The 26,932-nt window shown below is 40.6% G+C and overlaps 2 protein-coding genes across 4 annotated transcripts in view; both read left to right on the plus strand.

Annotated features, from left to right (window-relative positions):
* The first annotated feature begins 3,695 nt into the window (after positions 1-3,695).
* Positions 3,696-23,316, plus strand: CFAP221 (cilia and flagella associated protein 221). The gene is made up of 26 exons (XM_064718560.1): positions 3,696-3,799; positions 3,978-4,116; positions 5,613-5,794; positions 6,219-6,319; positions 7,317-7,403; positions 7,509-7,604; positions 8,485-8,585; positions 9,510-9,613; positions 10,512-10,671; positions 11,088-11,208; positions 11,295-11,406; positions 11,656-11,764; positions 12,497-12,584; positions 13,084-13,173; positions 14,041-14,136; positions 15,317-15,407; positions 16,971-17,098; positions 17,552-17,632; positions 18,053-18,160; positions 18,279-18,434; positions 19,872-20,030; positions 20,416-20,510; positions 21,107-21,196; positions 21,399-21,518; positions 22,267-22,296; positions 22,875-23,316. The coding sequence occupies exons 3-26, from the start codon at positions 5,659-5,661 to the stop codon at positions 22,996-22,998; spliced, it is 2,583 nt and encodes an 860-aa protein (XP_064574630.1). The 5' UTR covers positions 3,696-3,799; positions 3,978-4,116; positions 5,613-5,658; the 3' UTR covers positions 22,999-23,316.
* An 883-nt stretch (positions 23,317-24,199) lies between these two features.
* ESYT3 (extended synaptotagmin 3) overlaps positions 24,200-26,932 on the plus strand; it is a 46,676-nt gene continuing 43,943 nt past the window's right edge. For 2 of the 3 annotated variants that reach the window (XM_064718562.1, XM_064718564.1), the window contains exons 1-2: positions 24,200-24,263; positions 24,378-24,561. The gene's annotated coding sequence lies outside the window, so the exon portion shown is untranslated. The remainder of the gene's footprint in view (positions 24,264-24,377; positions 24,562-26,932) is intronic. The other variant, XM_064718563.1, reaches the window with a different exon arrangement.

A 26,932-nucleotide genomic window follows, 5' to 3' on the forward strand; every position in this document is an offset into this window, starting at 1 on the left:
CAGCAGTGACAGGACCCCCCCCTCCCGTCCACCCTGCAACTCTCCTCCTCCTCTGCAGAAGCGCCCTGTCCCAAGAATTGCAGCACTTCTCTTGAGCACATGTTCCTACTGCTGTCTGCCTCCCTTCCTGGCTATTATTCACTGTTATCGATGGGTGTCGCTGGGCAATGATCGTTCCTCATGCTCCCACAATGAGGGACCAAGCAGCACTCCCCTGTAGGATGTCAGCCCCACAGTGGCAGGGGCAAACAGACAAGGGGAAGTACAGCGCTGAAATAAGTGCTCTGCTGAGAAACCGAGTTGGAGGAATGTGTTTCAGGCTGCCTGCACTGCTTTCTGCTCCCGATAGCTCTGCACATGCTTCCCACAGGGAACACACGTCCCTGAGAGGCAGAAAGCAGGAAGCTGGCAGAGCCTGCTGCAGGTGAGGCAGCTGTCTGCGTGTCCCACCAAGCCCAGCTGAGCACAGCTGCCAGAGCCAAAGACAACTTCTAGTCTGGGATAAACAGGGAATCTGCTCTTCCCTTCCAGAGAGGACTCCAAATACTCCCTAGATTTCATCCTCTTACCCAGCATCTGAAGAAACAGCCAGTCTGCATTTCATCCAAATGCCATAGGCTGCAAGGTGTCATTGCATTTGGATCCCACTGGCACTTTGTTTCTGGCATGTAGATTTCAGACACCCTGGCTTTCCCAAAGATAGTTCCTTAGCAAGTCCCCTCACCTGTCAGCAGAGCACTCTTTGTTGTTCCTGGTTTTATTTCTGTGGCAAAACTATTGTAAAGGGGCTGTGTGTTTAGCTGGGTGTGAGCTCCCAGCTGCCAAGGCAGGCACTCCAAACCCTTGCTGGCCACATTCACTTCTAGCACAATACTGAATACAGCTTCAAAAAAGAGCCAAAGTTTGCACTGCGTATACCAGGGCTCTTTCTCCAAGCATGGCAGTCCTCAGCTTGTCTCAAAGCATCTTTTACCACCTATTCCAATTTGCCGTCACCAGACAGGTCAAATTTAATGAAGTGCTGCCCAGAACACAGATGTGCTCCAGGTTTATGAGTAAAGCCAATGACTAGGAAAAATATATGGTTAATTGCCTGTGCATTGAAATCCTGACATTGGATTAAACAAGTTATCCACTGAGCAGCACAAAAAAATGAAGGAATTTGGGCTGCGTAGCAAGTGCTGTCCTTTCCATGCCCATCCTGACTCCAGCTCATCTTTATATGTGCTCATGAAGATCACTGAGTTGCAATGCTCCCTCTTTCCCTGCACACCAGCCTCATCTCTCCCCACAGTCCCAGAGCAGCAGTCAGGCAAGCAGCAGCATTTGCTGAACCCCACACTGGCTCTGTCCTGCTCATCCAGCACACTCACACAGCATCCTTTCCCCCTCAAATGGCAAATGTTTCAGTCTCCCTTCCCCCAGTCCACACTTAACTTGTAGTGATTTTCATTTCTCGAAGACATCTGCTTCCCCACAGAGTTTGGTTGAAAATATCAAAGGGTTGAGCAAACAGTTGAGAGGGGGTCTGGGAGGCAGACAGACAATGGTCGCTGTATAGTCTGAAGAAACCACACTGACAATGCTGCATCATCTCGGTGGGGCGCCAAGTCCTTCTCTCTCTTCCTTTGGCTGAAGGAATATTTTATTATTCCATTCATATTGCAGCATCTTCCCCTGAAAGCCAGCACTCTTTCTTGCATTTATGTAATTGAGAGAGCTTTGCTTCTGAATGTACTTGGGAGTGTGGCACTTTTTCCAAAATAGACCCAGGAGTGTGGAGAGTCAATGTTGGATTTAAACACCAACAGTGTGAATTAATATTTTGTGATCCCCCCCACTTTATTCACATGCAGGGTGAGTGTTTGAAAGAAGATGAATGCAAAATAAAACCCGGGGGATTCTCACCTGTTCAAACCATTGCTTGACTCACAGCAAATGTCAGCACAGTGGGACAGACAGGGAGAGCTGGGAAACCTAACAGCAGCAGCAGACTACAAAGAATTATTACCAAGATTTCACAGAGCCCCAAATGAGATGATTGTTTAATCAAGCGATAGCTGTGCGCATTTGCTTTCATACCTACTATGTATACCCCTCATAAATTTGTCACAGCTGGAATTTCTTTCAAGTCTGCTATCTGAACCAGGAAAGAAACATCTGAATTTGTTCACACCATTTCAAAAGACTTTTCACTTTAACTTTAGGAGTAAATAAAAGAAATTGCTTTGTACTATTCTGATTGTAGGATTGTTTACTTATCAAACACTAACCAACTTTGATTGTAAATATTTATTTATTAATACTTAAAAATTCCATTAGTGCTTGAAACAACTAAATTTTCTCCTCCCTTTCCTAAATAATTAAATTGTTTGCAATGACTTTACTACAGCTTGACAATCAGGCCAAACACTTTTCATCTGACATTTGGAATAGAGAGACGAAACTGAGGCAAGAATCATCTATTTAAACCCTGGTTAACATTCTTTATTTATATCAGCCTTCCCAAGGAAATCTGAAAGTTTGTTGGCTGACAACCCACTCTTTTCACCTACCTTTCCCACTTATTTGCTGCTCCAGGAAACTTTACAGAGTGCTTCTCCAGACGTGCATCATGTTTATACCCTCTGATGTGGAAGCAGACATGGTTTTTGGTTTGCACTCAGCTGTCATGTCCAAACAGACTGATGTACATGTGAATTGTGAGGAGAAATATGCTCTATTTTACCTCTATGTTAGAAAAACTGAAAGTGAACACTTTTATTCTTAGAATATGAAAGAAAAAAACTCATTGTGGAAACAATTCTCGCTTAATATATTAAGCCTATATTTAAGACATCATGTCAAGGGTATAGGAATAGTTTTTTCTAACCATAAGGAATTACATCTTACTAAGTATGGGAACTATGTTCTGGGATTTGAATTTTATGATCTGAAGCTTTTCTTGCTTATGCTTTTATCCAAAATGAATGCACTACTTTTGGACACATTTTACCCCTGTGTTAGAAAAACCGAAGATAAATTATTTTGTTCTTGATCCAGATCACCTGTCTGAAGGGGAAAGGAAAAAACAAAGGAAGAAACTTTATTTTCTTTGCTTTCTTTTCTCCCCTGTACCCATTTAGGTAAAAAACCCTCATAATTTATGGGTGGTATAAAAAATACACTGAAGAAAGGTTTCCAGGAGTACTTTCCAAGGGATCATCCTTTAATGCTGAAAGCAAGAACACAAAAGTGGGGAAGGGAAAGGAGATGGGAGGGAAAGCAAAAAAAAGGGTTTTTTAAAAAAACAAGATTGTAATAAAACTTTCAAAATCTGTTTTAAACCAAGTAAGCGCAATTTAGGTGTTAATAGATGAGAGTTTTTAAAGGGAAAGAAGTGCCTCTGCTCTGTCTGAAGCCACACTGGGAATACTGAAAACGATGCTTACTGGGGAGAAGGGGGGGGGGGGGGAAAAAAAAAAAAACCCAAACCCCCCCCCCAAAAAAAAAAACACAAACAAGGGGGGAGGGGGAATGTTTTTTTACTCTTTTTACTCTTTTTTACTCTTTTTTGGTAGTTTTCGCCGTCAGAGGAGCTGGAGTGCCGCTGTTGGGATCCTGCCCAGCCCAGCCGCGAGTGGCGCGGCCCAGCGCGGCTGCCCCGTTGCCGAGCGACCGCCGCGGGGCCGCCGTGAGGGCAGGGCCGGGCCGGGCCGGGCCGTGCCGCGGGGCTCCGGGTGGGCTGACAGAGAAAACCGGGCTGTGCCGGGGCTCCGGGAGGGCTGACAGGGACAGCCGGGCTGTGCCGGGGCTCCAGGTGGGCTGATAGTGAAAACCGGGCTGTGCCGGGGCTCCGGGAGGGCTGACAGGGACAACCGGCCTGTGCCGGGGCTCCGGGAGGACTGACAGTGAAAACCGGGCTGTGCCGGGGCTCTCTCGGGCTGGGGGCTGTGGCAGCGGCAGGTACGGGCTGTGCACAGTGATGCCTTTTCCAGCCTCTCGCAGCTGTAATGGCTTTGAACCGCGGCCTTCGGTACGGTGAGGTGTGCGAGGAGCTCCGAGACGCAATAAGGGATTAGAAAGCCCCAGCGCTGGCAAGGAGAAGGGTGATAACCTGGTCTGAGGGCGTTTGGGGTGAGTTTTGCCATGGGCTCCCAGAGTTTCACACTTCTACTCACACACACGCACACAAAGTCTTGAAAGACACAGATGGAAAATTTAAGGACATCAGGTATTCCGTCATTCCAGGACCTTAAGGATTTGTCCTGTATTAGCCCTTTGAGCAACACGCAGTGTGTTATTGAAGTTGTTGAGCCATGATGGCACCGTCACTGTAAATTACTGAAAAGGTTATACCAGGAATCCTTTGAGGAGACTTGTGTCTGCCTACACCTTTTCCAACCTTGCGTTCCTGAGGCGGAATGCTGAGGAGAAGGGGGGTGGCAGTGGTGTAAATTAAAGTTGAAGAACACAAGTGGAAAAAATGTAAGCTTTATCCTTATGTTTAGAAATTTTTTTGCAGTGTTTTTTGTTTGAGTTTGGTCTTGCTACATCAGAAGGAATTTACTGTTGTGCACAATAATGCAGCCCCTCTTGCAGGTTTTCTGTTGTGAGTGGAAAATTTGTGCTTGGTGTTATTGAGTGGAAAATATTATGAAGGCCAGGGTCCTAGCAGCACATTATTTTAAGCTTCTTGCTTATTTATTATTTAGCACTGTACAAAACCATAAATCAAAACAGCACTTTATGAGCTTGAAGCACCTCTCAAGTTGTGCTTGAAAGATCTAAAGCAGACTGGAAAATCAAACAAATACCAGAGATGAGACCATAAAATGTAATGGGGGAGGTGGAGTAATGATTCCACTTCGAAACTGTTGAGTGCTGCCTGCTTGAGGGCTGAAAATCCCAGCATGGCTTTTGAATTCAGTATTTGTTCCAAAAGTATTGTGTCTTTGTCTCCATGCAGTTCTTCAGTTCATACAAGAGCCAACGGCTCTGTGCGCTCTGTTTATGAAGATAGTTTCTGGTGGATGGTTCATGCCTGGTGTATTTATTATGTAAAATTTGCACTTGTCATTAGAGAAGTTTATGTTCTGATAACTCTTCATATTTAACACAGGATCTGCAATGCCTGTGGCTTTCTGTGTTTACCGTTATCTTCTCTGAACAAATGACCCAGATGATGCTATCCAAATGTTCAAATACCAGATTTCTTATCCCTCATATTCATATTTAAAATTAAAAGTTAATCTGCAAGTTAACAACTCAAACACCCAGGAGAGATTGAAAGAACATGTCTGCAGAAATCAGTTCAGATAGTGGAATTAACAGAACCTACTCCCTTCCTCTCTGATGGGAGACATGAAGGAAGACAGAGATATTATATACAGACCTGAAAGGCAAATGTCCCCAGCAAGCCTCAGAACAGATGTCCCCCAAAAGGCCTTGCAGTGGGAGCAAGGTTTCCTGGAATCCTTCTCTCCTTGTGCTTAGCACACACAGAGTCATCTACTTCAGCAGGGGAAAAAGTAGCTCCCTCTCCTAAATGTTTTTAGGCAGTTTTAGGCAACAGATAGTGCCAGTGTGAAAGAAGATATATTGATCATTATATTGTTTTCATTTGACCACAGGCACTGAGGAATTTTAGTGCCGTTGAGAGCCTGTTTCTGTCCTAACATGGACCTGGTTCAGTCGGCCTCCCCAGACATCACAGTCACTCGGGGCTCCTTGAAGAAAGTTCCCAGTGTCCTGAGCAGCCTCGTGGAGGAACCTAAAAAAAGACCTGCTGTCCCCCATCACCTGCTGGAATCAAGTAAGTTCCTGCTCTCTGACTGTTCCCAATCTTGTGGCAATTCTAGGACACACTTGGTTTTTTTTTTTTTTTGCAACTCCCATCCTGTTGCTTAAATTGCAGCTTCCTGAGAGCCTAAATCATGGGAGGGGTAGTCAGGAAAGAAGCAGTGGCTATGCTGATCCTGGCTGGCCCTAAAGTTTTGGGTGGCTTGTTGAAGCCATGATGCCAAGAGATGAACTGGTGGCAGGATCATGGATCTGCTGGGGTAGTGGATGGTGCCATAACTTTCCCTTTATAAATTTATGCCTGCTTAAAAGAAGAAATAATCTCTTTTTTTTTTTTCCTTGATAATAAATCAGTATAGAATAACTAGACTGCTTCAATGCAAGTACCACTCATGTGTGTTTCTGGTCTTTTTTTCTCCCTGTTTTGTGATCTGTAGAGATTTATTCAGAGGGTCAGAGGAGCAGGGTTGTGCAGCCTGAGCCTGCCGTGTTACACTATGGAGGGTATGAAATTGGAAAACATCATCAACAGATGCTGGTAAGTTCTGGAGCAGGGGTCCCCTTGGGGCTCATAAAAGGACAGCAGAATCTGAGTTGACTCCTTGTGGTCATGAGGCCTTTGCCCTGTGGAGTGCTCTTAAAAGCAGCACTTAAATTCAGTGGTCCTGTGGTAACAAAGAGATGAGTACCAGGCTGTGAGCATCACCCTCCTTTGTAGTCCCTGTTTCCCAAGTCTGCATCAGTGTTTGTGATATGTGACTTGCACATCATGAATAGAGGATTTGGGCTTTAACTCCACAAGAGACTTGCTTTCAAAATGTCCTTGGACTGTCACTGTGTCTGCAAACATGTTTACTGGTGGGAAAGTTTTGAAAGCACCTCTGGTCTTTTGCCAAGAACAATTTATTCTGAGAAAGGAAATTCAGTGCATAGATTTGATTGCCTTTCCTTGTGAATGGTTTGGGTATTTCCTTTTCTACTCTCTGCTTTCCCTTTGTGTGCCTTTGTTATTCATGTTTTAAGTGTATTGAGACAGAGGTTGGTAGTTACATTGGACTAGGTTCTCTGAATGTAGTGAAAGTAAACAAGTGCAGGAGGCTTTGCAGGCTGAACTATCACTGTCCAAAGTCTGTTGGTTATACACCAAAACAGAACTATGAAGTACTATGTTATTTTTCTTGGTTCAGATGTCCCTAAAAGTGATCAATAAATTGTTTGTTGCAAATAAAATATTTGTTCCTTTTGCATATAAGCAAAACAGCATTAGAATTTGATTCAATAGTGGTATCTTTCTAGCAAAACTAACTGTTACTCCTTGGTTAAAAATTGAGACTTGTTTCCAAAGAATAAAAATGCAGGATGTAAGTTTTGCATAGTTTTATTTTAAATTCAGAGCATATTTAGAATTGTTTCTGCTAAAGTAAAAATTATTACTTCTTGCTATGGAGGGTTTTACAAAAAGTATAGTTGGTATTCTTAACTGACCTCTTATATTGTAAAGTGTCTTGTGGTTTTTGTTTCCTTTTGTTCTGCAGAAGCTGATAAATATTTCTACCAATGCAGTAAACCTTCATATAATACCACCCCAGACGATGTATTTTCAGATCAAATACAACAAAGCAGTAAGTGCCAGAAAGTCCTCACTCTGCTCTTTGCATGCAGCACAGGTTTTGTGCCATATAAGCAGCTTTTACATGGCTTCTCTCTTGTTTTGGGTCATTTTCTAGCACCGGCTTGTTCCTGGTTTGTCCCTTGTGGTCACTGTTGATTTTTGCCCTGATGAATGGAGGTATTACTATGACTGCATCCGAATTCACTGTGAGGTGAGCATTCATTGCAAAACATAGTTAGAGTTGTAATGGAATACAACAAATATTAGAGCATAATGATAAAGACATAGTTAATCCTCTAGAGACACATTGATTGATTCCCAGTGAGTCTTGACTGGAATATTTAACTTCAAGCATTAAAAATTTTTCTCTGCAAACACCCCAGAGCAGTAGGCAAGATTATATGACTTATTCTGCTGTTCTTTGCCAGTAGATCAGTCTTTGTGCCACATTGATGTAATGACTTAGCTGAACAGCTCAGAGGAGCTCTAGAAAGCTGCATAAAATATGGAAAGACAGAAAGATACTGAAAGCAGGTAGAATATTAATGTTCTGAGGCACAACACAATGATAATTTTGATGTTTTATGCCCACTTACTGGCCAACTACTAGAGAAACTTTTTATTTCCATAACAGGCTGAGAAAGTTGGGGCTGTTCAGCCTGGGGAAGAGAAGGTTACATGAAGACCTCATAGCAGCCTTCCAGTATCTGAAAGGGACCACAAGGAAGCTGGAGAGGGACTTCTTCATCAGGAACTGTAGTGATAGAACAAGGAGTAATGGGTACAAACGGAAAGGCAGGAAATTTAGGTTAGCTATTGGGAAGAAATTCTTTATTATGAGAGTGATGAGACCTTGGAACAGTTGCCCAGGAGGGCTGTGGATGCCCCAAGCCTGGCAGTATTCAAGGCCAGGTTGGATAAGGCCTTGGTCAGCCCAGTCTAGAGTGAGGTGTCCCTGCCAATGGCAGAGGTGTTGGGACTGGATGATCCTTAATGTTCCTTCCAACCCATAACATTATATGATTCTATGATTTGCTAATTGTAAGATTTAAATATTTGCACTTGTTTGGTTTTTGTTTGTTTGTTTGCAGGGAGATGATACCTTACTTATTCCCATGCATGCTTACCCTACAGTGAATGTTGTAGAATTTCCATCATTTATAAATCTGTCTGATGTATCAATTGGTGAGAGGTGAGTTAAGGGCAGACATTTGTCTACATTTTGCAAGACATACCCAAACCCATTTTCCTCTATTCATACAACATAATGTTGAAAGCCTTAAGAAACTCAACTACCACCTGGACTGCAAAATAATTCTGTATACGAACAGTTTCAGGTGCACATTCACCATAACATAAATGCTGTGCAAGCTAAACATATATGAAGATGGGGCTGGTTATTTTTGCTTCTTGTATTTAAAACTATTTAATGAGCTAGGCTTCATTTTACTTTGTCTATTGCATGGATACAGCACTGACTATTCTCATGAACTAATCTGTAAGAGTTGTTAATAGGAACTGAGAAGGGGAAAAGGAGAAGGCAGATTCTGTTTATTAGGGCCTAGTTGTACAGTATATTTGCTATATTATTATAATTATGGTGGTTTCTGAAAATTAGGCCCCAGCACCATTATTTCTACAGTGGTTAAAGTTCAGTCATTCTGACGTGTTGGAGTTTTCAACACTTTCTTTTCTCGTTGTCTTTCTCATGGAGGGCCATGGGAAAAGGCTGATTTCTGGTTCTGTACTCATTGTTGCTCCAGTTTGCATTGTTTGTACTTGCTAAATATTACAGTCTGTAAGAATTTGAGGATGGGCATAAATAACCTTTAAAAAGTAATTTTAAAATTTTTTTTCCATAATCAAATTATGTATGAGTAGGAGAAAATAATGTCCAACATTCAAATCAAGAATTAACTCTTATTTCCTGGGGGGATGAAAGATCTGAAATATTTTGCTATTTTGGAACAGGGAGAAATTATGATTTTTACATTAGTAACATACCCCTCTGAATGCAGGTAAATTAGTGCATGGTGTGTATAATACAATTTCCCAACCTGTAAGTGATGAACAACTGTACTTTGATTAACATGATTTTGCCTTTCTCTGTTTTCAGTAAGGAGTATGTTATCCCACTGCAGTGCAGCTGTCCCATAGATTTTGAATTCCACATTGATATTATTCAGCCTCACAGAGCCTTCACTGTCCAGCCGACATTTGGTAAACTTCTTTCAAATTCTAAATGTTAAATCAGTATTTATTAAACGTAGTTACTTTGACAGTGTATTCAGTGCTGTACAGAAAAAACCTTTTCCTCAGACAAAGCTTTTGCAGGTAAATGCTGCCAGTCATTTTCAGTCTCGTGGCAAGTAGCCATCTTAGCTGTAAGTTTCTTTAGGCAATGCCCACCTTTAACAAAATACAGGATGTTCCAAATGGTCCATGCAGCTTTTATTTTCCCAGAAGAATATCCCTGAAATAGGGTCATCCCAGTAAAACTTAAGTCAGAAATTTTGGTAGCCTGAAACTATGGCTGAAGGCCATCTGAAAAGCACTAAAAAGTTTCAGCTCCTACTCAAAGCCATTGTGCTCAGAGTAATCATAGTATCATAGAGTCACTTAGGTTGGGAAAGGCCCTGAATGTTTAGGGATCTGAATGGTGATTAAAGTGTTTGAGAAAATAATGGAATAAGTAGTAAGGAAATAAGGTCAAGCAGAGACAAGTAATGCATCAAATCCAGATGAGTCCCCTAGCTTGGAAAAGCTCAGAGGAATATGTTTATAAATGCTTTGCCCATGAAAGCAGAAAGTGCCAAAGACTTAAGACTAGCAGATGCAAGTGCAGAATTTCTACATATAAACAGGCAGTCATTTTCACAGCAGTATGAAATATTATAGCCCTACTGTCAAAGCTCTCTGCTATTGCAAAATATCTTCTATTATCTGGCAGCAAGACATAGTTTTTGGAAGATACTTTGAGACCAGAAAGATTTTCCATGCCTACTGCCATCCATTCAAACAATTAAGTTGTTTTAAAAAAGTAGCCCAGAATGAGTTCCAGTACACTTAGGTGGGCTCATGTTATATGGACTCTTACTGTTTTTTCCTCTAATCACAGGAATCATTCCAGCCAATGGAAAAGTCAAAGTAACTGTGAAGTATTCCCCACTGGAGTATGGAACAGCACAAATGGCAATGCAGTTACAGATTTCAGAGTTTCACTCAAAACCCTATGTGTGTGTATTCACAGGAACATCAATACCACATGTGGCTCTGATGTATGTGTGGCTGGCTGGTCTTGGAGTGGTTTTGCCCAGTTCTAAAATATACTAATGTAATAGGATTTCTTTCCATTTAGCTATGATCTTTTTAAGTATTGGTTTCTTTAGAGACTTACAATGCACTGAAGTAATTCTACTGTTGATACATGTACCTGCTTTTTTACACTGTTTGATTAGAACATCCTTAATCTACATTAAATAAAAAAAAATAATGAGAAGTTACATGTCCTTAAAGAAATGTGAGCGTCCTCAGCTTCTATCGTTCCCACTCGTTATTCTTATTGTTGAGGCCTTGCAAGATGCAGGGGGCTTTGAGCCTTTTGGACTGTACTTAATTTTTTTGTGAAAAAATTAGACTCATATGTCATTTAGAGAATGCTTATGAAAGGAGTATGTGTCCTTCTGACATCTAGAAAAGAACATATTGATGAACAACAAAGTCATCCAGAGAAAAAAGCTGTGTCTGGAAAACCTGTGTTGTGGAGAAGGGACCGGTTCAGCCAACTACAGTCAAAGCCCGTTCAAAAACTAAAGGTGTGAAAAGATAATAATTACAAGTACTTTTCTGGGCTGGAAATCTTCCATGTTTCTGTTTCTTCCTATTAATTTATATCTCATAGGAAATTAAATACCAGAACCTCAGATTCCCCACAGACTTGTCAAATCCGTATGCTGTAGCTACTGTTTTGATACAGGAACCAGGCAAATTGAAGTTAAAGGACGTAAAAGAAGGTAAAGTAATTAAGCAGCATAAACTTGGTCTTAGCATTATTTGTAGTTCTGATGAGGAGCTTGGCTTCAGAACTGCTGATGTGATGTGACGGTTGTTTCTGTGAGAACTCTCTCCTTAGCTTTATGTATTAATACATAAAGCTAAGGAGAGAGTTCTCACAGAAACAACAGTTATCTTAATGGATGTTTTCCACAATTAAAAATCCAATCTAGACTGAAGTGTGATATGGCTTTCTGATGTTCCTGCAGCCCTGTCCCAAGGCAAAGAAGGAAAAAAAACAAGGCAGATGAAGGATGCTATATTTCAACTAAAAGTCAAACAAAATGTTCAGGAAGAGGAAGCAAATCATCTAAAGCGGTAAGTGCTAGTAAACCATGTTAATTAACCATGTTAGCAAGACTGGGATTTTTTTAACCAAGGCCTTTATGAATGATATATACAATGTCCACTAGTGCAGAATGCTGCCATTTTGTGTCTCAATACGTTTGGTTTAAGCCTTAATTGCTGATGTTTTATTTTTTTTTTTTCTCTCCTGCTTAAGAGCGGACTCAGTAGCTTCCATAGTAGTACCCAATGAGGACTTTGATTGCCTTATTGTTCCATTCAAAAAGAAAGCTGCTGAAAACCTGGTTTGCCTAACCTTGTTCTCAGGCATCTCATCTTGTGCCCTTAAGGTCAAAGGAAGATTTTGTCATGGCTGTCAATAAATTGAGGCTAAAATGAATAATGGAATAAGAGCAGAATTACACTTGGAAGTGTTCAAAAAACATGTAGATGTAGTGCTGATAGATGTGGACATAGTTTAGTGAAGTGTTAGGCAGTGTTAGGTTAATGGCTGGACTCAAAGATTTCAGAGGATTTTTCCAGCATTAATGATTTCTTTATTCTATTGTACATCAACTGGTGCAAAGCAGATCACAGTTGGATCTTGAGGCACATGATGGTTTCATTTGAAATCCACAGATCATCTCATATGAAAGTCATGGACACCTAGGCACCTCAGGAAGAGGGGAGTAAGTCTGCTTGCCTTTGAATAAAGCAAAGTGTGCATTAAGTAAAGCATTTTTCTTGTCTCCACTGTAAATGCAGGCAAGTTCATAAGGGAAGTGATCCAATCTCTGCAGACCTTAAAAAAGAGATTATTGAAAGCCGACAAAGGGAAGAAGAGCAGTACAGGGTTAGTCTGTGATGGTTTTTTCTGTTAATTTAAAAATCACGCTTATACTTTCATATTATGCAGTGCACTGTGAATGTCTCAAGCTCTCTACATATTCAGTTTTTCTTCATTAATTAATGCAAACCTGTGCTAGTTGTGCTTGTAACTGCAGTCATATCTTTATTGTGCCTGTGCATCACTGTTTCAGGGGTGTTTTTGTCTTGAAGGTAGACAGAGAAAAGGGTAAGGTATTATGAGAAATGTAGCAATATTTGCCCAAGTGAGCAGATTTGCACCCATGTTTCATTAGGGCAGAGATTTGATTGAAAGTCAGACCTGAAAAGACATTATTTTGCTTTGTTTGACTTGCTTAAGGGTTGCAATAATCACACCCTAAAAGGGAATGAAGTGTGTGTTTCGTTAAACACCTCCAGAGTGTTGCATTGTGAGTTTCCCTGATTGTAATGGAGGAAATAATTCACTGGATGCTTTGTGCTAATGTGATTTTTCTTTAAATTAGCTCCAAAGAGGAGATCCTATCATAGAACAGGAGTTTCAGAGGAGTGAAGTAGAAGTCTCCTCCAGACGTGTAACCCGGCATGTTGACCAGGTTTGTTCATGTGTTTTTAGAGCCTGCTATATGCATGCTAAATTATCACCTCCCAAGTTAACAAATAGCCATAGATGTTTGACACTGGATACTTTTCCTCCTGATATTGCTGTTTCTGTGTCAGTGCCTTATTTCCCATTTTACTTTTAGGTAGGGCAAGCACCATGTTACGTGCACAGCTCATCTTCTAATCTGATCTGAGAGTCAAGTGGAAATCTGCAGGCCTAATCTAAGATTTATATTATAGCTTGTTTCTGAAAGATCTCTGAGGAGCTTTCTCATGCCTCATTGTAAGGTTAAGTTAAGCATATCACCAGATTTCCAGCTTTTACCTGCAGGTCAGATTGTCAGGAACCTCTCTGGTACTTAGATTTTTTTGCCTTTCTCTTTGGCGTCTTTCACTCTTCTTTGGGTATGTGCCATTATTGGAGAAAGGATACTGGCTTTGCTGGGTGCCTGATTTGAGTCCTTACAGCTGTTTCAACTTCATGTCTGTACAAGATAAAGTGTGTTTTTGTTAGAGCCCCTGTCCATTGTCTTTGCTGTCCAACTGCCCATGGAGTGCACTGCAGTCCTGGTCTGTGTTGGTCATTGGTGTGGATGCAGATCATGCCACACTATCTCTGCATTCCACCTACTCCATCTGCAAATACTTGGTGATTACCTCCCACTAAGCCCTGCTGTGAAGGTTTCTGGTTAAATGCCAATGCTGCAAATATTTTCACTGGACCAATTTCAATATTTAGAAGTAACATACGGATTCAGGTGAAAGTGTGACTTGGGATGGAGAAAAGTTCTACCTATCTAGTTGTAAAAAGGATTGTCTTTTCTCTTTTCTGTTTCCTTTTTTAAAAATACACTGTGCAGCAACCAAGTGTCCATCCCACATTCGACTTGCTCCATAATGACCCTTGGGACAGCAGAAAGAGGATGTTCAGGAAATTCCAGCAAGCAGCATACAAGGTAAAGTGAACAACCAGAATGTGGGCATGACACCTGTGAGACAGCACAAAAGAACATGCAACCAGCATGGGAGGACTGTTCACAGCTAGCTAGGGATTTGGTGATTTGATAAATATGCCCCTACCTCACCAGGAAATAAGGTTCTGGAGTAAGTTTTGTATTCAATTCATTTTCATATTGCAATTAAAACTAAACAAACGCAGATAAATTCAGGGGGTTTTTTTAAAGTAGAAAATACTTCTGTACAAAAAAGATTTGAAAATGCATACAGAGTAGAGTACTGCATCCTATTTTGGGCCCCAAGTACAATAAAGAATTTAACAAGCTGGAGTGAGTTCCATGTAAAACCACCAAGATGTTCAGGGCTTAGAGCATTTACTCAGTAAGGAGACCCTTAATCTGGAGAGGGAAAGTAGAGGGAGAAAACAGTGCCTCCCAGCTCCTCTGAGGTTACTGATGATGGAGGATCTTTGCAATAGTGCATGATGGAAACGTGGGAAACAACAGGTAGAAATTCAAATAAGGGAGGTAAAGACCTGGAAACTAAAGACTAATCAGTAAAATCACTTATTTAATTTTGTTTAAATATTGTCTTGCATCAGCACTGCTCTTTCCTCAGTAAATCTTAATGGAACAAGCAAGATGGAAATGTTCTGCTCTTCTAGCATCCGGTTTGGATATTCTTCAATCTGCTCATAATACTGAGGTCTTGAAATTAAATGCTCTTTTTTATTGTACAAATAAAGAGGTGACCAAATGGCCCCATCTGGTATTAAAACTGAGGATTCTTCTTTTTTACCCTCCAGGGTATGGGCAAAAACACAGGGCAGGTTGCTGTTTACTCTCCTCATTTTCAGAGCCACAAGTATTCATATGGCCCTGGTTAACTGACTGTATATGCCAGTAAACACCTAGCAAAAGACCTAGCAAAAAAAAAAAAAAAATTGATTAACCTGTAAGACTAAATAAAAAAATGTAACTGTATTTATTGTGTAATGTCATTATAGAGTTGAGATCCATTCTACATCTTTGCTTCCCACTTTCTCTGAACAGAAAACTATATTAAAAATTCTCAAATAGAGATGTCTGAGTGAGCTCTGGAGAATAAATACAGGTGTAACATATACAGTATTTCTATGGCTTAGGATGTTTGACTTAAATTTAAAAATCATTTTCTCAGATTTTGGTTCAGATTCGTCTAAAACGTTTATTGCTTCTGTTACGTGAACTGCCCAGGGAGACCAGAGGTCTGGAGGAAGGCTCTGGGTCTGGTAAGGATTGAAAGAACAAGTTGATATTTTGGCCATGGGCTATGATAATTCAGGTTGTGCTGCAGTGTGTCAGGTGCATTACATATAAACATAAAGACAGAGTCCTTATAAAGGAGTATTCCAGAGAGAAATAGAAGTGTGACAAGGTAGAGGCATAGAGTGGATTGGATGGCCTTTAAAAGCCATCCAGTCCAACCTCCCTGCAAGAAGCAGGGACATCTTCAATGAAAGCAGATTGCTCAGAGCCCTGTCCAGCCCGACCTTAAATGTTTTCAGGGATGGGACATCCACCACCTCTTTGGGCAACTTGTTCCAGTGTTTTACCATCCTTGTTGCAAAAAATCTCTTCCTTACATCTAGTCTGAAACTGCCTTATTTTAGTTCAAAACTGTTACCTCTTGTCCTATGGCAACAGGCACTACTAAAAGGTGGAAATGGCTGTAGTCAAGATACATCTATTTTCCATATACATTATTTACCATGGTTAAAAAATGTGATTAACGATTCTTAGGAATCTTGCATTTTATCTACTCAATAACAGGGCAGAAGCTGTGGATACTCCATCACTGGAACTGTTCAAGGCCAGGCTGGGTGGGGCTTTGGGCAACCTGATGTGGTGATAGATGTCTCTGCTCCTGGCAGAAGGGTTGGACAAGGTGGTTTTTAAAGGTCCCTTCTAACCCAAACCATTCTGTGGTTCTGTGTGTAGGCCTGAGGAGCAATGAAAGGACAGATGGGACTGTGTGAGAGACAGGGAGATGAACAGATCAGGTGGAGCCCAAGAGGTGAGAGTCACAGGATGAGAGCAGCTTACTGCAGGGGGGATGGAAGGGGGAAAGACACCTCAATGTGATGAAGGCAAGAGGTCTGAACTCAGTGAAATGAGACAGTAGGAACCATGGCACACATTGCCAGGCAGCCAGTACTGGGTTGAGTTTTTGTCCTCATTGTTTTCTTATTGAAGTGTTTTTAATCAGTTGGGGTTTTTTACATGGGAATGAAAGTGTTGGTCTGGAAAAGTGACTTGTTATTTGACATCATAGAAGAAAACTGGCTTTGGATGGGAGTCACTGTTGGGTAAATGGGAGACAGAAGAATTTGAGTCTCCTATTTCCCACTCCCCTGTAGACACACACAATTTGACGGCTCCTGAAACAGACTGTTCCATATTAGGTCTTTTCCTGCTTCTGCAATAGGGATATTTAATTCCCAGGATGCAGGAGATGCAGAAATGCTGCAAATAGAAGGTGTAATGACATTTAGTGTAAGAGAAGCCTGTGACTTGTCTCAGCCTTGCTGTGAGCCATGCTGGAAGAAGAGGGCTGTGATGTCTTTTTAGGAAAGGGGAAATTAAATCTGTCTGCTATTCAAGGTATTGTGCTCATATTTTATAGATGTGACATTTAAAGTCTTTAGGAAGTATTACTTTACTTTTTATATTTAAATTTCTAGACATCCTGGTTTAGGAAAATGTTAAATACATTTTGTGGCTTGATTCTATTTCTGAAACAGTGTATTAAGATATATTACAAAATTTTAATATTTGGTTTCCACTCATGACAGAAAGCAGGACTTTCAGCAAAGCAGAGAAGAATGAAGAACATAAGGACTTTTCTTCCAGAATCTCTGAAGATGATATATTGCCTTTTGAATTCCCCTTTTACAGGTCCCATGAACTACACAATTATTTGGTAGGTACAGTGACTCAGATATTAGTCAGCACTCTAGAATTTTTAGAATAGAATTTTGTTGAAGACATTGGCCCTAGGGCTGATAGTACTTTTATTAAAATTTCACAGTGTAACTGGTGTTCCAGGGTTCTGGCAAATTAATTCAGGACCTCAGATTTACTAAGGGTTCTGCTGAAAACAGTAAAATTTTTTTTTCATTCTCTTAATTGCATCCTAGAATTGTGAGCAATACATTAATGCTCAGAGTTAGTTAACATCTATTTTTCAGAAGCAAAGAAAAAAATAACTGAAATGCTGGAGTCCAAGAAAGAACAACAGAAATATCAAACTGTAACAAGTAAATATTTGCATAATTCTTTCCATATGTTTTCAATTAGCTGTGTTAATGGATTGCTGCCAATACAAAACAAAATGCCCACCATATTGCTTGTTTTAAATATTGTTCTGTTTCAGGCACCTGATGCTCTTGGCCCTGTTCCTATTGAATCTGTAGACGTGAAAGTTGAAAACATTCTTCCTTTTTATGACTTGAAGGTGAGTCAGTACAGCTCCCTCATGTTTCTCTTTCCTGTGCAGTTAAATGGCCTCTGCACAGCCCAGTAAAAATGTTGCTTTAATAAGGCTGTATGATTAGCATGCTTTTATTAAAACCAAAGCTCACCAGTTTCCATAAGTAACCAACTTACTTATATGTAGGCAGCAATATTCCCTTCTCTCCAGACAGAGATGAATCACCTCAGCTGAAATTATTGTATCTCAAAGATCAAAGTCCTGTTGAAGTATGGCTTCTCAAAGTTTTGGTTATGTACCATGTCCTGGGAGAGTGCTCCAAGTGTCTTTTACCATGGAGATGTGATGCATCCATGATAAAGCCAAATGTTCCACTCCATTTATGAGTTAACTGGAAGTGATTATTGTCAGTTTCTGCAGCACATCTTTTTTCTTTGCACTTAGGTTCCTCAGTATTGCAAGATTATGAAGTATCAGCCCTTTTGTACACACTATGCAGCTACAAGTTACAAACCTGTAAAACTTTCCCGACCACTGAGACAGGGAGCCCAGGTAACAAAGTCACTCCCAACCCCGCATTTCCACAATTATTTGATTAATTTTGCACTAACTTTTTATACTTTTTATATTTACTACACTGTAAAAATCTTTGATGTCTGTGTTTTTCAAGGATGAATTGATTCAAGTAACTCCTCCTCCTGAGGAGCAGCTCTCCCAGAGGGGAGATTTTGACAAAGAAGCAGCAGAAGGAGATATCAGCCTGTTAAGCCTGGTTCCTCCCCAAACTTTAGTCCACCCAAGGGAGAGCAACCCACTTCGCATTTTTGTGAGTAGGAGTTGGCTTCCATAAAGAACCTAAGAAAGGAGCAGAAGTGTGCTTATTTAATCAGAAGCCTGATGTGGAATTTGTGGGCAGTTTTCTTACTCAGATTGGTTTTAAAGCTATCCAGAGTGAGAGTAATCCTTCATGGTGCAAGCTCTGATATATAGGAGTCACAGAGTTCATCCCACTGAGAGGGACACCATTTCAGTTTAGAGTGGGTTTTGATCAGTTCAGGAGAGGGATGATAAGACAAAATTGCAGTGAAAGCAGAGAACTGGAGACTCTTTCTGTCTGACACTCCACAAATCATCAATGATCACAGGATTTCTGGGAGTACCATGGAACCCCTCCCTTCTTCTCCATTTGTTTCCCCATTTGGATGTTAGAAGAAAGGCCATGATCTTGGCATCTCAATCCATCTGTAACCTCACATTTTTGCCCAGGTAGGTAGGATAGGTGCAGTCTTTTCCTGCTGTTCAGCTAGGTGACTACAGATCTGCCTAATCTTTGGGTAAAGAGAAAAGTGAAGTCAAACTCTGCTCACATTGCATCCTGTTTACAGTTTCTAAGAGTTCTCACAGCATCCTAAACCACATTCCTAAACTGTTAGGCACAGAGATTCAAAAAATCACTGCCTCTTGCATGGGAGGGTTTTCTGTTACTGTTGTCATGTAGATTGTGCTACAGCTGCAGGAGGTATTTCCCCCAGTGCAGCCCAGCCTGGAGCTCTGGAGGTGCCTCTGAGCAGGCAGAGAGCTGTAGGGCTCAGTGCAGGGCTGTGCATGGGCACAGGCAAATCTCCCACCCAGCATGGTACTGTGCCTGCTGTGGGTGGCTCTGGCTCCCAGCCCTGCCCACTGTTTTGGCCTGGTGACCTTGGCATAACATCTCTGATACACACTCGTCCTCCTCACACACAGCCAGGACTCCAGTGGATGTGCTGATGAGATCCTCTGTGCATCTCTTTCATCCCTCTGTCACAGCAGTGTGAGAGCCAGGCACAGCTTGATCCCACACTACCCAGCACTGGGCTTTGTCCAGAAACAGATGCTAATGCAGGGAAATGGATGGTAAAATGTGAAGCCATGTGTGCTGTGGCTTCCACCATAGCAAGTCCATTTTCCCTTCTTGGATTCTGAACTATTCAGAGAAGCAGCAATGTATTTCAGAATAATTAGGCAATAGTTTTTTCTTCCAGACTTGGAGACAACAGCTAAATTGCTGTATTTTAGACAGTTGGGAGCATGAATAAATCAGACAACACTGTAGGATGAGGGGAAGATACTGAAAGTGAAGGATCATACCAAACAGAGCAGTCAGAGTAAGACAAAGCTGTGAATCTGGGGAGACTACATTAGTTGTAAGAAGTGAAAGTTCATTAATTAGATTTGTTATGGTACTCAGAGCAATTTATTAAAATAATGTCTTCATTGTTTTTAGAACCCCATTCCAGGATTAGTTCCATTTTTACTTCCTTTGGCCTATTGTGAATCAGATATTGAATATCATCTTTGTCCTCATCCAAAATATGCTGTTACCAAGGAATGTCCCAGAGGATCCAGTATTCCAGTCACACAGAAGAAATTTCTGGATCACACGGTATGTTCTTTTGAGTTTATTGTATGAGTACCTGTCTTGGGTATGTTCTTCCTGAGAACTTGCTCTAAGGAATCAAAATGGAAGATGGAGTCATTCTAGATAGAAAATATTTTCAAATATAAATTATGTATGCACCTAAATAGTCAGTACATGGGCCAGAATAACTAATTCTGCTTAGGCTTTATCCATGTCTCTTACTTATGCCTTTGTGTTTCTTTGCTCTTTCTATGTGTTCACTGTTGTATTTGCATGTCCTTACAGTGATGGAAGGATCTTGGAAATATATTCAGCTCCCCAGATTCAATTCTCAGCCAAGATGCTCTGTCCTGCAAGCCTCTCTGCATTCTGTATTAGAGGTCTGATTGTGTATCACTTGTCATTTCAGGAAGTGATTTGTGGAGTAATGGAATGGAGAAAATTCTCACCAGTGGAGTATTCCACTTTTTCTAACATTCCCACTTTGACAAATACAGTACATAGGTAAGAAAGAATTTGAAAACACAAATCCTCTGTTGAAAGAGGATTTGAAAGAATTTGAAAGAATTTGAAAACACAAATCTCTTTGAAAGAATTTGAAAACACAAATCCTAGTTTCTGCTGCCCATAGCTATATTGATGTCACTAGTCCCACAAGTGAAAGTGGGCCTACAAGTGGAATTAATTGCTGCTCAGAAATCCAAAACCAACAGGAAATAAACTCCTACTGAACTCCCAGAAGGGTGGATTAAGAGCAATATCATTAAAAGAAATGCCTATCCCAGGAAGGAGAATTCCAGTCTGGGCTTTCTATAACATCTCTCCTGAAAGCTTGTTGACTCAGTCCTGGAAGACCTCAGGAGGTACAAACTCTGTCTGTCTGTCTGTAAAACCTTTAACTTATGGACACTTGCACCCAGTGGTAGCCAACATCTCTCAGGCTCACATTCTCTCATTTCATAGCAGTTTCTGGTGCAGCCAGATCTTCCACAAATATTTGAAAGTACATCATCTTCTTTGTAACTGCAACTTCTGTGAAGCTTCAAAATATGAAAATACCATTAGTATAATACATTAAACTAATACAATTTCCATCACAGGGATCCTTACAGTTCAGATTTGCTTCCAGCAGATCTACCACCAGTGCTGAGTGACTTACCTGAGAGAGACAGGGAGAACATAATTGACCAGTAAGTTTCTCCTCTATTCTGTACATGCTGTTATTGACTGTGTCTAAACCACTTGTATGGATGTGTCAAAACCTGTCCCAGGAGATCCTCAAAGGCAAAGGCACAAAGTCTCTTTTGCATAAAACATACTTTTGTTCTTGTTGGCTAAAAAAACACTTTCAAAAGGACAAAGGCAAATTGTTCATCATGTTATTCATTTTAGTGCAACAGATGAAGCTGAGTTCAGCATGATTCTTACTCCAGAGATGGTGAAAGCTGAATTTCCACAGGTTGAGGGGGCACTCTCAGAAGAATATGAAGGACAATCAATAAAAATAGAAAGGTAGGTGTATTTTGAAATAACAAGAGAGAAATGGAATCTAAAGTCAAGCATCAGAAGTTTTCTCAGAATTGCATAGAGAGTCATACTGAGAATGCAGACCTCATACTTTGAGCAAATTTGTACTGCAAATTCAGTCTCTGGATTTTACTTCAGAAGGCATTGGCCTGGATCTCTGACTATGGTTATATCAGCATGATCTAACACTCAAGGCAGTTTGCTTGCTTTCTCAGAGATGTTCAACATTCTTGGACCAGTGACTTCTGCTTTTCATTGACCCTTTTGGTTAGATATTTATGCATGCTGGCAGAGAAAAGGGCCCTTAGAATTTCCCCTTGGCATAGTGCTTTTTTCTCTGGCTTTTCTTAGGAGTGTTTCATGTTTGCTCTGCTCAAACTTCACATTCCCCCAGCTCACACCACAGCAGGCAGTGTGGGTGATGCAGAGCAACACAGGTAAAAGTGCTGAGTTCTAACCTTGAAGCAATTGAATTCATTTCTGTCCAACAGTTATCCCCTCTTTAACGTTGCCATGATGTGGCTTAGATACCAGGATGTTCAAGATAACCTCAAACTTTCAGAGCTATCAAGAGATTTGAATGTCTGCTTTACTTTAGCACGGGAAGAACTTGCTGTAAAGATATAGATGTGTTGCACTCAGTGCTGGTTTTTACATTTTATGACACTGGTTGTCAGAACATGGGGATTTGGGACAGCTTGAGTAACTAAAGAGTGATCTTTTTCTCCCACAGTGATATAGGGCTGGATAGTGCTTTCCCTGGGTAAGTCATTTTATAACCTTCTTTCTTTCTTAAATCTTAGATGTTCGCAGAAAAAAAAAATTAAAATAATTTTCAATATTAGACAACTCTGGGTGTTGATATTTACTTGTTGAAATCTTCCCTATTATTTTGGGTTTGTAAAGAGGGAAGCAAAAATTTCTTAGCAAACAATGAAGGCCCAGTCCTTTATGTTGTCACTGAAAGGTTCTTTGTTGTTATTGAGGGGTTGGTGTTTCACTGGGTGATTGCTTCTCTACTGCAGTTTTGTCCTTAAGGCAAACCAGGTTTTCCTGTGGCTGCCCTTGTTCTGGCAATCACAGCATGTGTCCCTACGTGGATAAAATGTAATAATCAGTTTGTGTTACCTGTCAGATGGTTAACTTTTCTGACTGGCCAAGCCAAGAGTTAAGTGTTCTTTTTACAGTTTCAGCACCTTTTCAGTTTTGCATCAGTAATGGATTACCCTGTGTTCATTATGAGAAAAGAAATCGCAAGTGCCTTTCTTTGGATTTTGAAGATATTCCTAAGTATTTTCCCTGATCATTATAAATACAAATGATGCTTTAAATTTCTTGCAGAGACCAACAAAATTGTCCAGATGGACATTTTCAACTCCAGAACAGTGAGATGGGAGAGAAAATTCAAAAACATCTGGAGACATTGAAGCTGAAAGCACTTAATAAAACCCTTATTCTGGGATAAAAATAATTTTACAAAGTTCATGGCCTGGCCCTGCTTATCCTGTTAATGTATGAGGCCTCTCCTGTCCCAGCTACATTTACTTTTGTTCAGTGAGGTCAGCAACTTCATATGCAAAGAGAAGAGAACCACCAGTAATGCCACCTCTGTCAAGGACTCTCACTGTGCTCACTACCCCAAACACAATAATTACTCCAGTGAGAAATCTCATCCTTGGACCTGCTTATTTTGTTGTGGTGTGAAGGACCAGAAAACCTTAATACCACCATGTAAATAGTTTGGTAATTAGTTTACAGCCCACAGTTTTCAAATAAAATGTGAAAAGACCTCATGATGAAAATTTTCTGATTTTGTTTTTTTAGTTATGACCTGTCCTTCAATTTTTGCAGGTAAGTTGCTAAATCTCAGACTTGACAGTAAGCCATATATTTGATATTTGTAAGGAAAAGGAAGCCTTGAACACCATTACTGTCTGCAAAGACAATGTCCAAACAAGTCTCATTAGCTGTTCAAGGATTTAATTCAGTGCACGGGTCTTGGCAAAGGCATGCATGGGTTGAGTGAATGAACGGCAGAGCCTCATGAGAAACCTGTAAAGATCTGGGTGTATTTCCTAGGAAAGGAGATTTCTCAGCATATCATCTTGCAGCTGAGATGTCTCCTACTTTCTTGTCAGCAAGCTGGACTTCAGACAAAATTGTTTTTATCCATAGTGAATTGATTGCTCATTTTACAGAGTGGTCCAGGCTGTTTGTGCTGAAAAGCACAAATCTTCTGTGCTAAAAGGCATGGAAATTGCAGCAATACCCACTACATTCCAAGGAGCCAAGCTTCTTTCCAGGCATACTTAAAGCACCTAGGAAGTGAAGCTTATTTCAGAGAGTGATCAGTGTGGACAAGCTGTAAAAAGCCCAGGCAGGTAGCAAATGGGAAAGCAGGATGAAAAAGCTGTAGATTAGCCTGTATTATACTAGCTACAAACGATCTCTGCTCACTTCAAAGGAATAAAAAGCTGTTAAGTTTCTGCTAACTGTCTAATTGACAAGGGACTGTTCAGAATGCAGGTCTGGATATCTGCAGATTTCTCTAACTGCAAACAACTGCCTGAACTTGTACACATTGCTTTTTTTCTTCTAGGAGTTCTGAGGGAAGCAGTTGATCTTTTAAGAGATGAGCTAAGAGTTGAGTATGTCTTTTAACGTGACCATGACAAAAGCATTATCAGAGTTTACAGTGAAAGCATTCACAGTTCATAATTCACTGCTTAGGTAAATCAAACAGATAATTCTTTGGAACTGTTATGTATCAGCTAAATATCTAGTCTAGTAAAAAGTGTCCCGGAACAACGGCGATTAAATAAAGTTAATCTCTTTTTCTTACAGCAGTATCACCCTGCCTCCCTTCTCCAGAACAGTTCCCTGGTCATCCCAATGGAAGTTAATCATGCTTCTCCATTGTTCAGCGAAAGACACCGACCTTTCAAAGAAATCAACTCCCTTTCTGAGAAGTCATCCTCCTTTCTATGTTTTCAGATTTTTAGGGGCCAGGTTTCAGTGTTCAGAGAAGGTAAGAAAATCCATTACCTCGCACTAAAATCTTCCTAAAATTCAAAGGGACTGATGGCAATGTGCAGATGCGTGTGCTTTATATCCCTCCAGGATATGGAGGTGAGAAACCATCAGAGCCAGTCCAGCTATGTCTAAGAACATGAAATCTGGCTAAAATATCTGAAGTCTTAAGTTTTCATGAGACCACCTAAGTCAACCCCTGGTTGACTACTGAACACTTCCAGAAATGGGACATAAACCTTAAGAATTATAACCTGCAGTTGGTGGCTTTTCACAGTTCTGTGTTCAGTGTTTGATGTAAAGGACTGAGATGTTACAGAAAATTAATTGGAAGAAAAAGGAGTGATGTAATGGAAAATGTGCCTTATTTGGGGAATCTAAGGGCTGCATTTTTACTAATGCAAGTGGGAAAGTAAAAATGTGTAAATTGATGTGCAGAATGTGTTTAAAAAGTTTGGAAAGTTTACTTCCATTCACTACAAGTAAAATTGTTACTGCTTCCCTTGTTTGGAAAGGATTAATTGACTAAATGACAATGCAACCGTTTTACTAATTAAGATATATCCATTTTGCCTGAAAAAGCCTGTCCTATTAGCAAGGTTAATAAACACTGACTCACTCTTCAGCTTTTCTCCCTCTTATTACATAAATTAGCACTAACCTCTAAATCAAATAAAAGGTACATTTTAAAAATTAAGAAAATGTTACTGTGGAAATGATCCATGATCTTAAGTGCTCAGTAACAGGATTATTAATCTCACTTACTGTTCCATGATGAGAAAACCCATCAAGGTCTTTAAAATGTAAATTAATTATGTTTTATTAGAAGGCTGTGAGGAAAACAGCAATGTGTCTGATGTAAAGAAATGAGTGAAATTATATTCTCAGCTCATAAGAATATTTCATAAACTAAAGAAACCTTGTTACCTTTGAATTTGTAATGCAAGGTTCAGTTATTCCAAGATCCAGTTGAAGGTTTTTTTATCATCTGGTCTTTTTTCTGCACAGGTTTTCTTCTGTCTATGCTCACACTGCATCCTTTGCCTTATTGAAACACCTCAAATGCTTCTCTCCAGCTGTTTAACCATGGAGAATTTTAGCTCTTGCTAAGCCCTCTCCTGCTTTTTCTGTTTAGTTGAAAACAGCAGGCAGGTTCATCATTTATTGGGGGATATGCATGGTGTCACTTCCTTAGGAGGCTGGATAAAGGTAGAGAATAAGGACTTCTCTGTGTGTAAGTGTGGGTAAATTTCTTTGCAAATGTTATTGTAAAGTGCTGCTTTGTAATCTGTGAGTGCATAAATTCTTATGGTTCCTTTAGAGACACCAAACAGCCCACATGAGGGATTCTATGATCTTTGAAAGTCATAGTTCTCACTGAGGAACCTAGGTTTTGTATAGAAGTCATTTTAAGGCAGAATTGGTTTAAAAGTTGGAGCTTTTCCTCTCTGTTTTCTGCTTCTCCTGTTGTCAGTCTGTGTGTGCACTGGGTACCAGCACTGGTTGCTTGGAATAAGTCCTTTTCTTCAAGCAAATGCAGCTTGATATGACAGCTTTCTCAAAATATTTTTTGGGATATGTTTTGGGATTTTTTTCCTGAAGTATAAAAAGCCTTCAGAGAGGAATCTAAGCAGTGACCAATGCCTGCAACTGTTTGGTCTGGTATGGAATCAGTTCTTCCAGCCTGAGCACCTCCTTGGCATCCTCCAGCTCTGCCTGCTGCCAAAGTGTGGTCAGTGGTAGCAGCTTTGGTGTGGGGCCTGGAGAGCCATCAGGAGTACAGTGCTACAGCCACACAGTCCTTCTCTGGGCCTTGTGGTTTGGGATATTGTCAGTAGCAGGGTCTCTTGGGTTGCTCAGAAGGACCTCCTGTCATTCCCAGGAATGCAGTTCCATTCATATCACTCCCACAGACTGAAGGCCTTGGTCAGAATTGTCTTCTGAGTCTTCATTTTTTCAAATAATGTATCATTTCTCCAAAGCTGGAATTGGTCAGAAGTCTCCCATAAACATTGCTGTACTGAGCCATTCATTGGCTGTGTTCCTCTGTGTCCTCCAAGAAAGCTGAATTTGGCCAAAAAAGAAGCCAGGCACATCTGAGAGGGCTATCTTTACCACTTAACACCTGAAGAAGGTAATTGGTCGTGAGGGACCTACCAGATGGTATCTGTATGACCACAGCAGGGACTTGAAAATTAAATCAAGCAGCTCCTGAAAAACTCCAGGTGATTTCAGAGCACCTGCAGGAAGTATTTTTCCAAAGCACTGGTACATCAGAAAACATCTTCTGATGAGTTTTTCACTTGTGCCAGACAAGGTTCAATTCCAGCATGTTCGTGTTTTACAATCCAAAGGTTACACTGTGTTTA

The sequence above is a fragment of the Zonotrichia leucophrys genome, chromosome 7 (assembly GCF_028769735.1).
Source record: "Zonotrichia leucophrys gambelii isolate GWCS_2022_RI chromosome 7, RI_Zleu_2.0, whole genome shotgun sequence".
NCBI classification, from domain to species: Eukaryota; Metazoa; Chordata; class Aves; order Passeriformes; family Passerellidae; genus Zonotrichia; species Zonotrichia leucophrys.

What these genes read in the sequence shown, in the direction of transcription:
- CFAP221 (XM_064718560.1), top strand. Translation starts at nt 5,659, where the DNA reads ATGGACCTGGTTCAGTCGGCCTCCCCAGACATCACAGTCACTCGGGGC. An exon ending in GCATCCGAATTCACTGTGAG is followed by an intron (nt 7,605 to 8,484) that starts GTGAGCATTCAT and finishes GTTTGTTTGCAG; the next exon opens with GGAGATGATACCTTACTTAT. An exon ending in CAATCAATAAAAATAGAAAG is followed by an intron (nt 21,519 to 22,266) that starts GTAGGTGTATTT and finishes TTTCTCCCACAG; the next exon opens with TGATATAGGGCTGGATAGTG.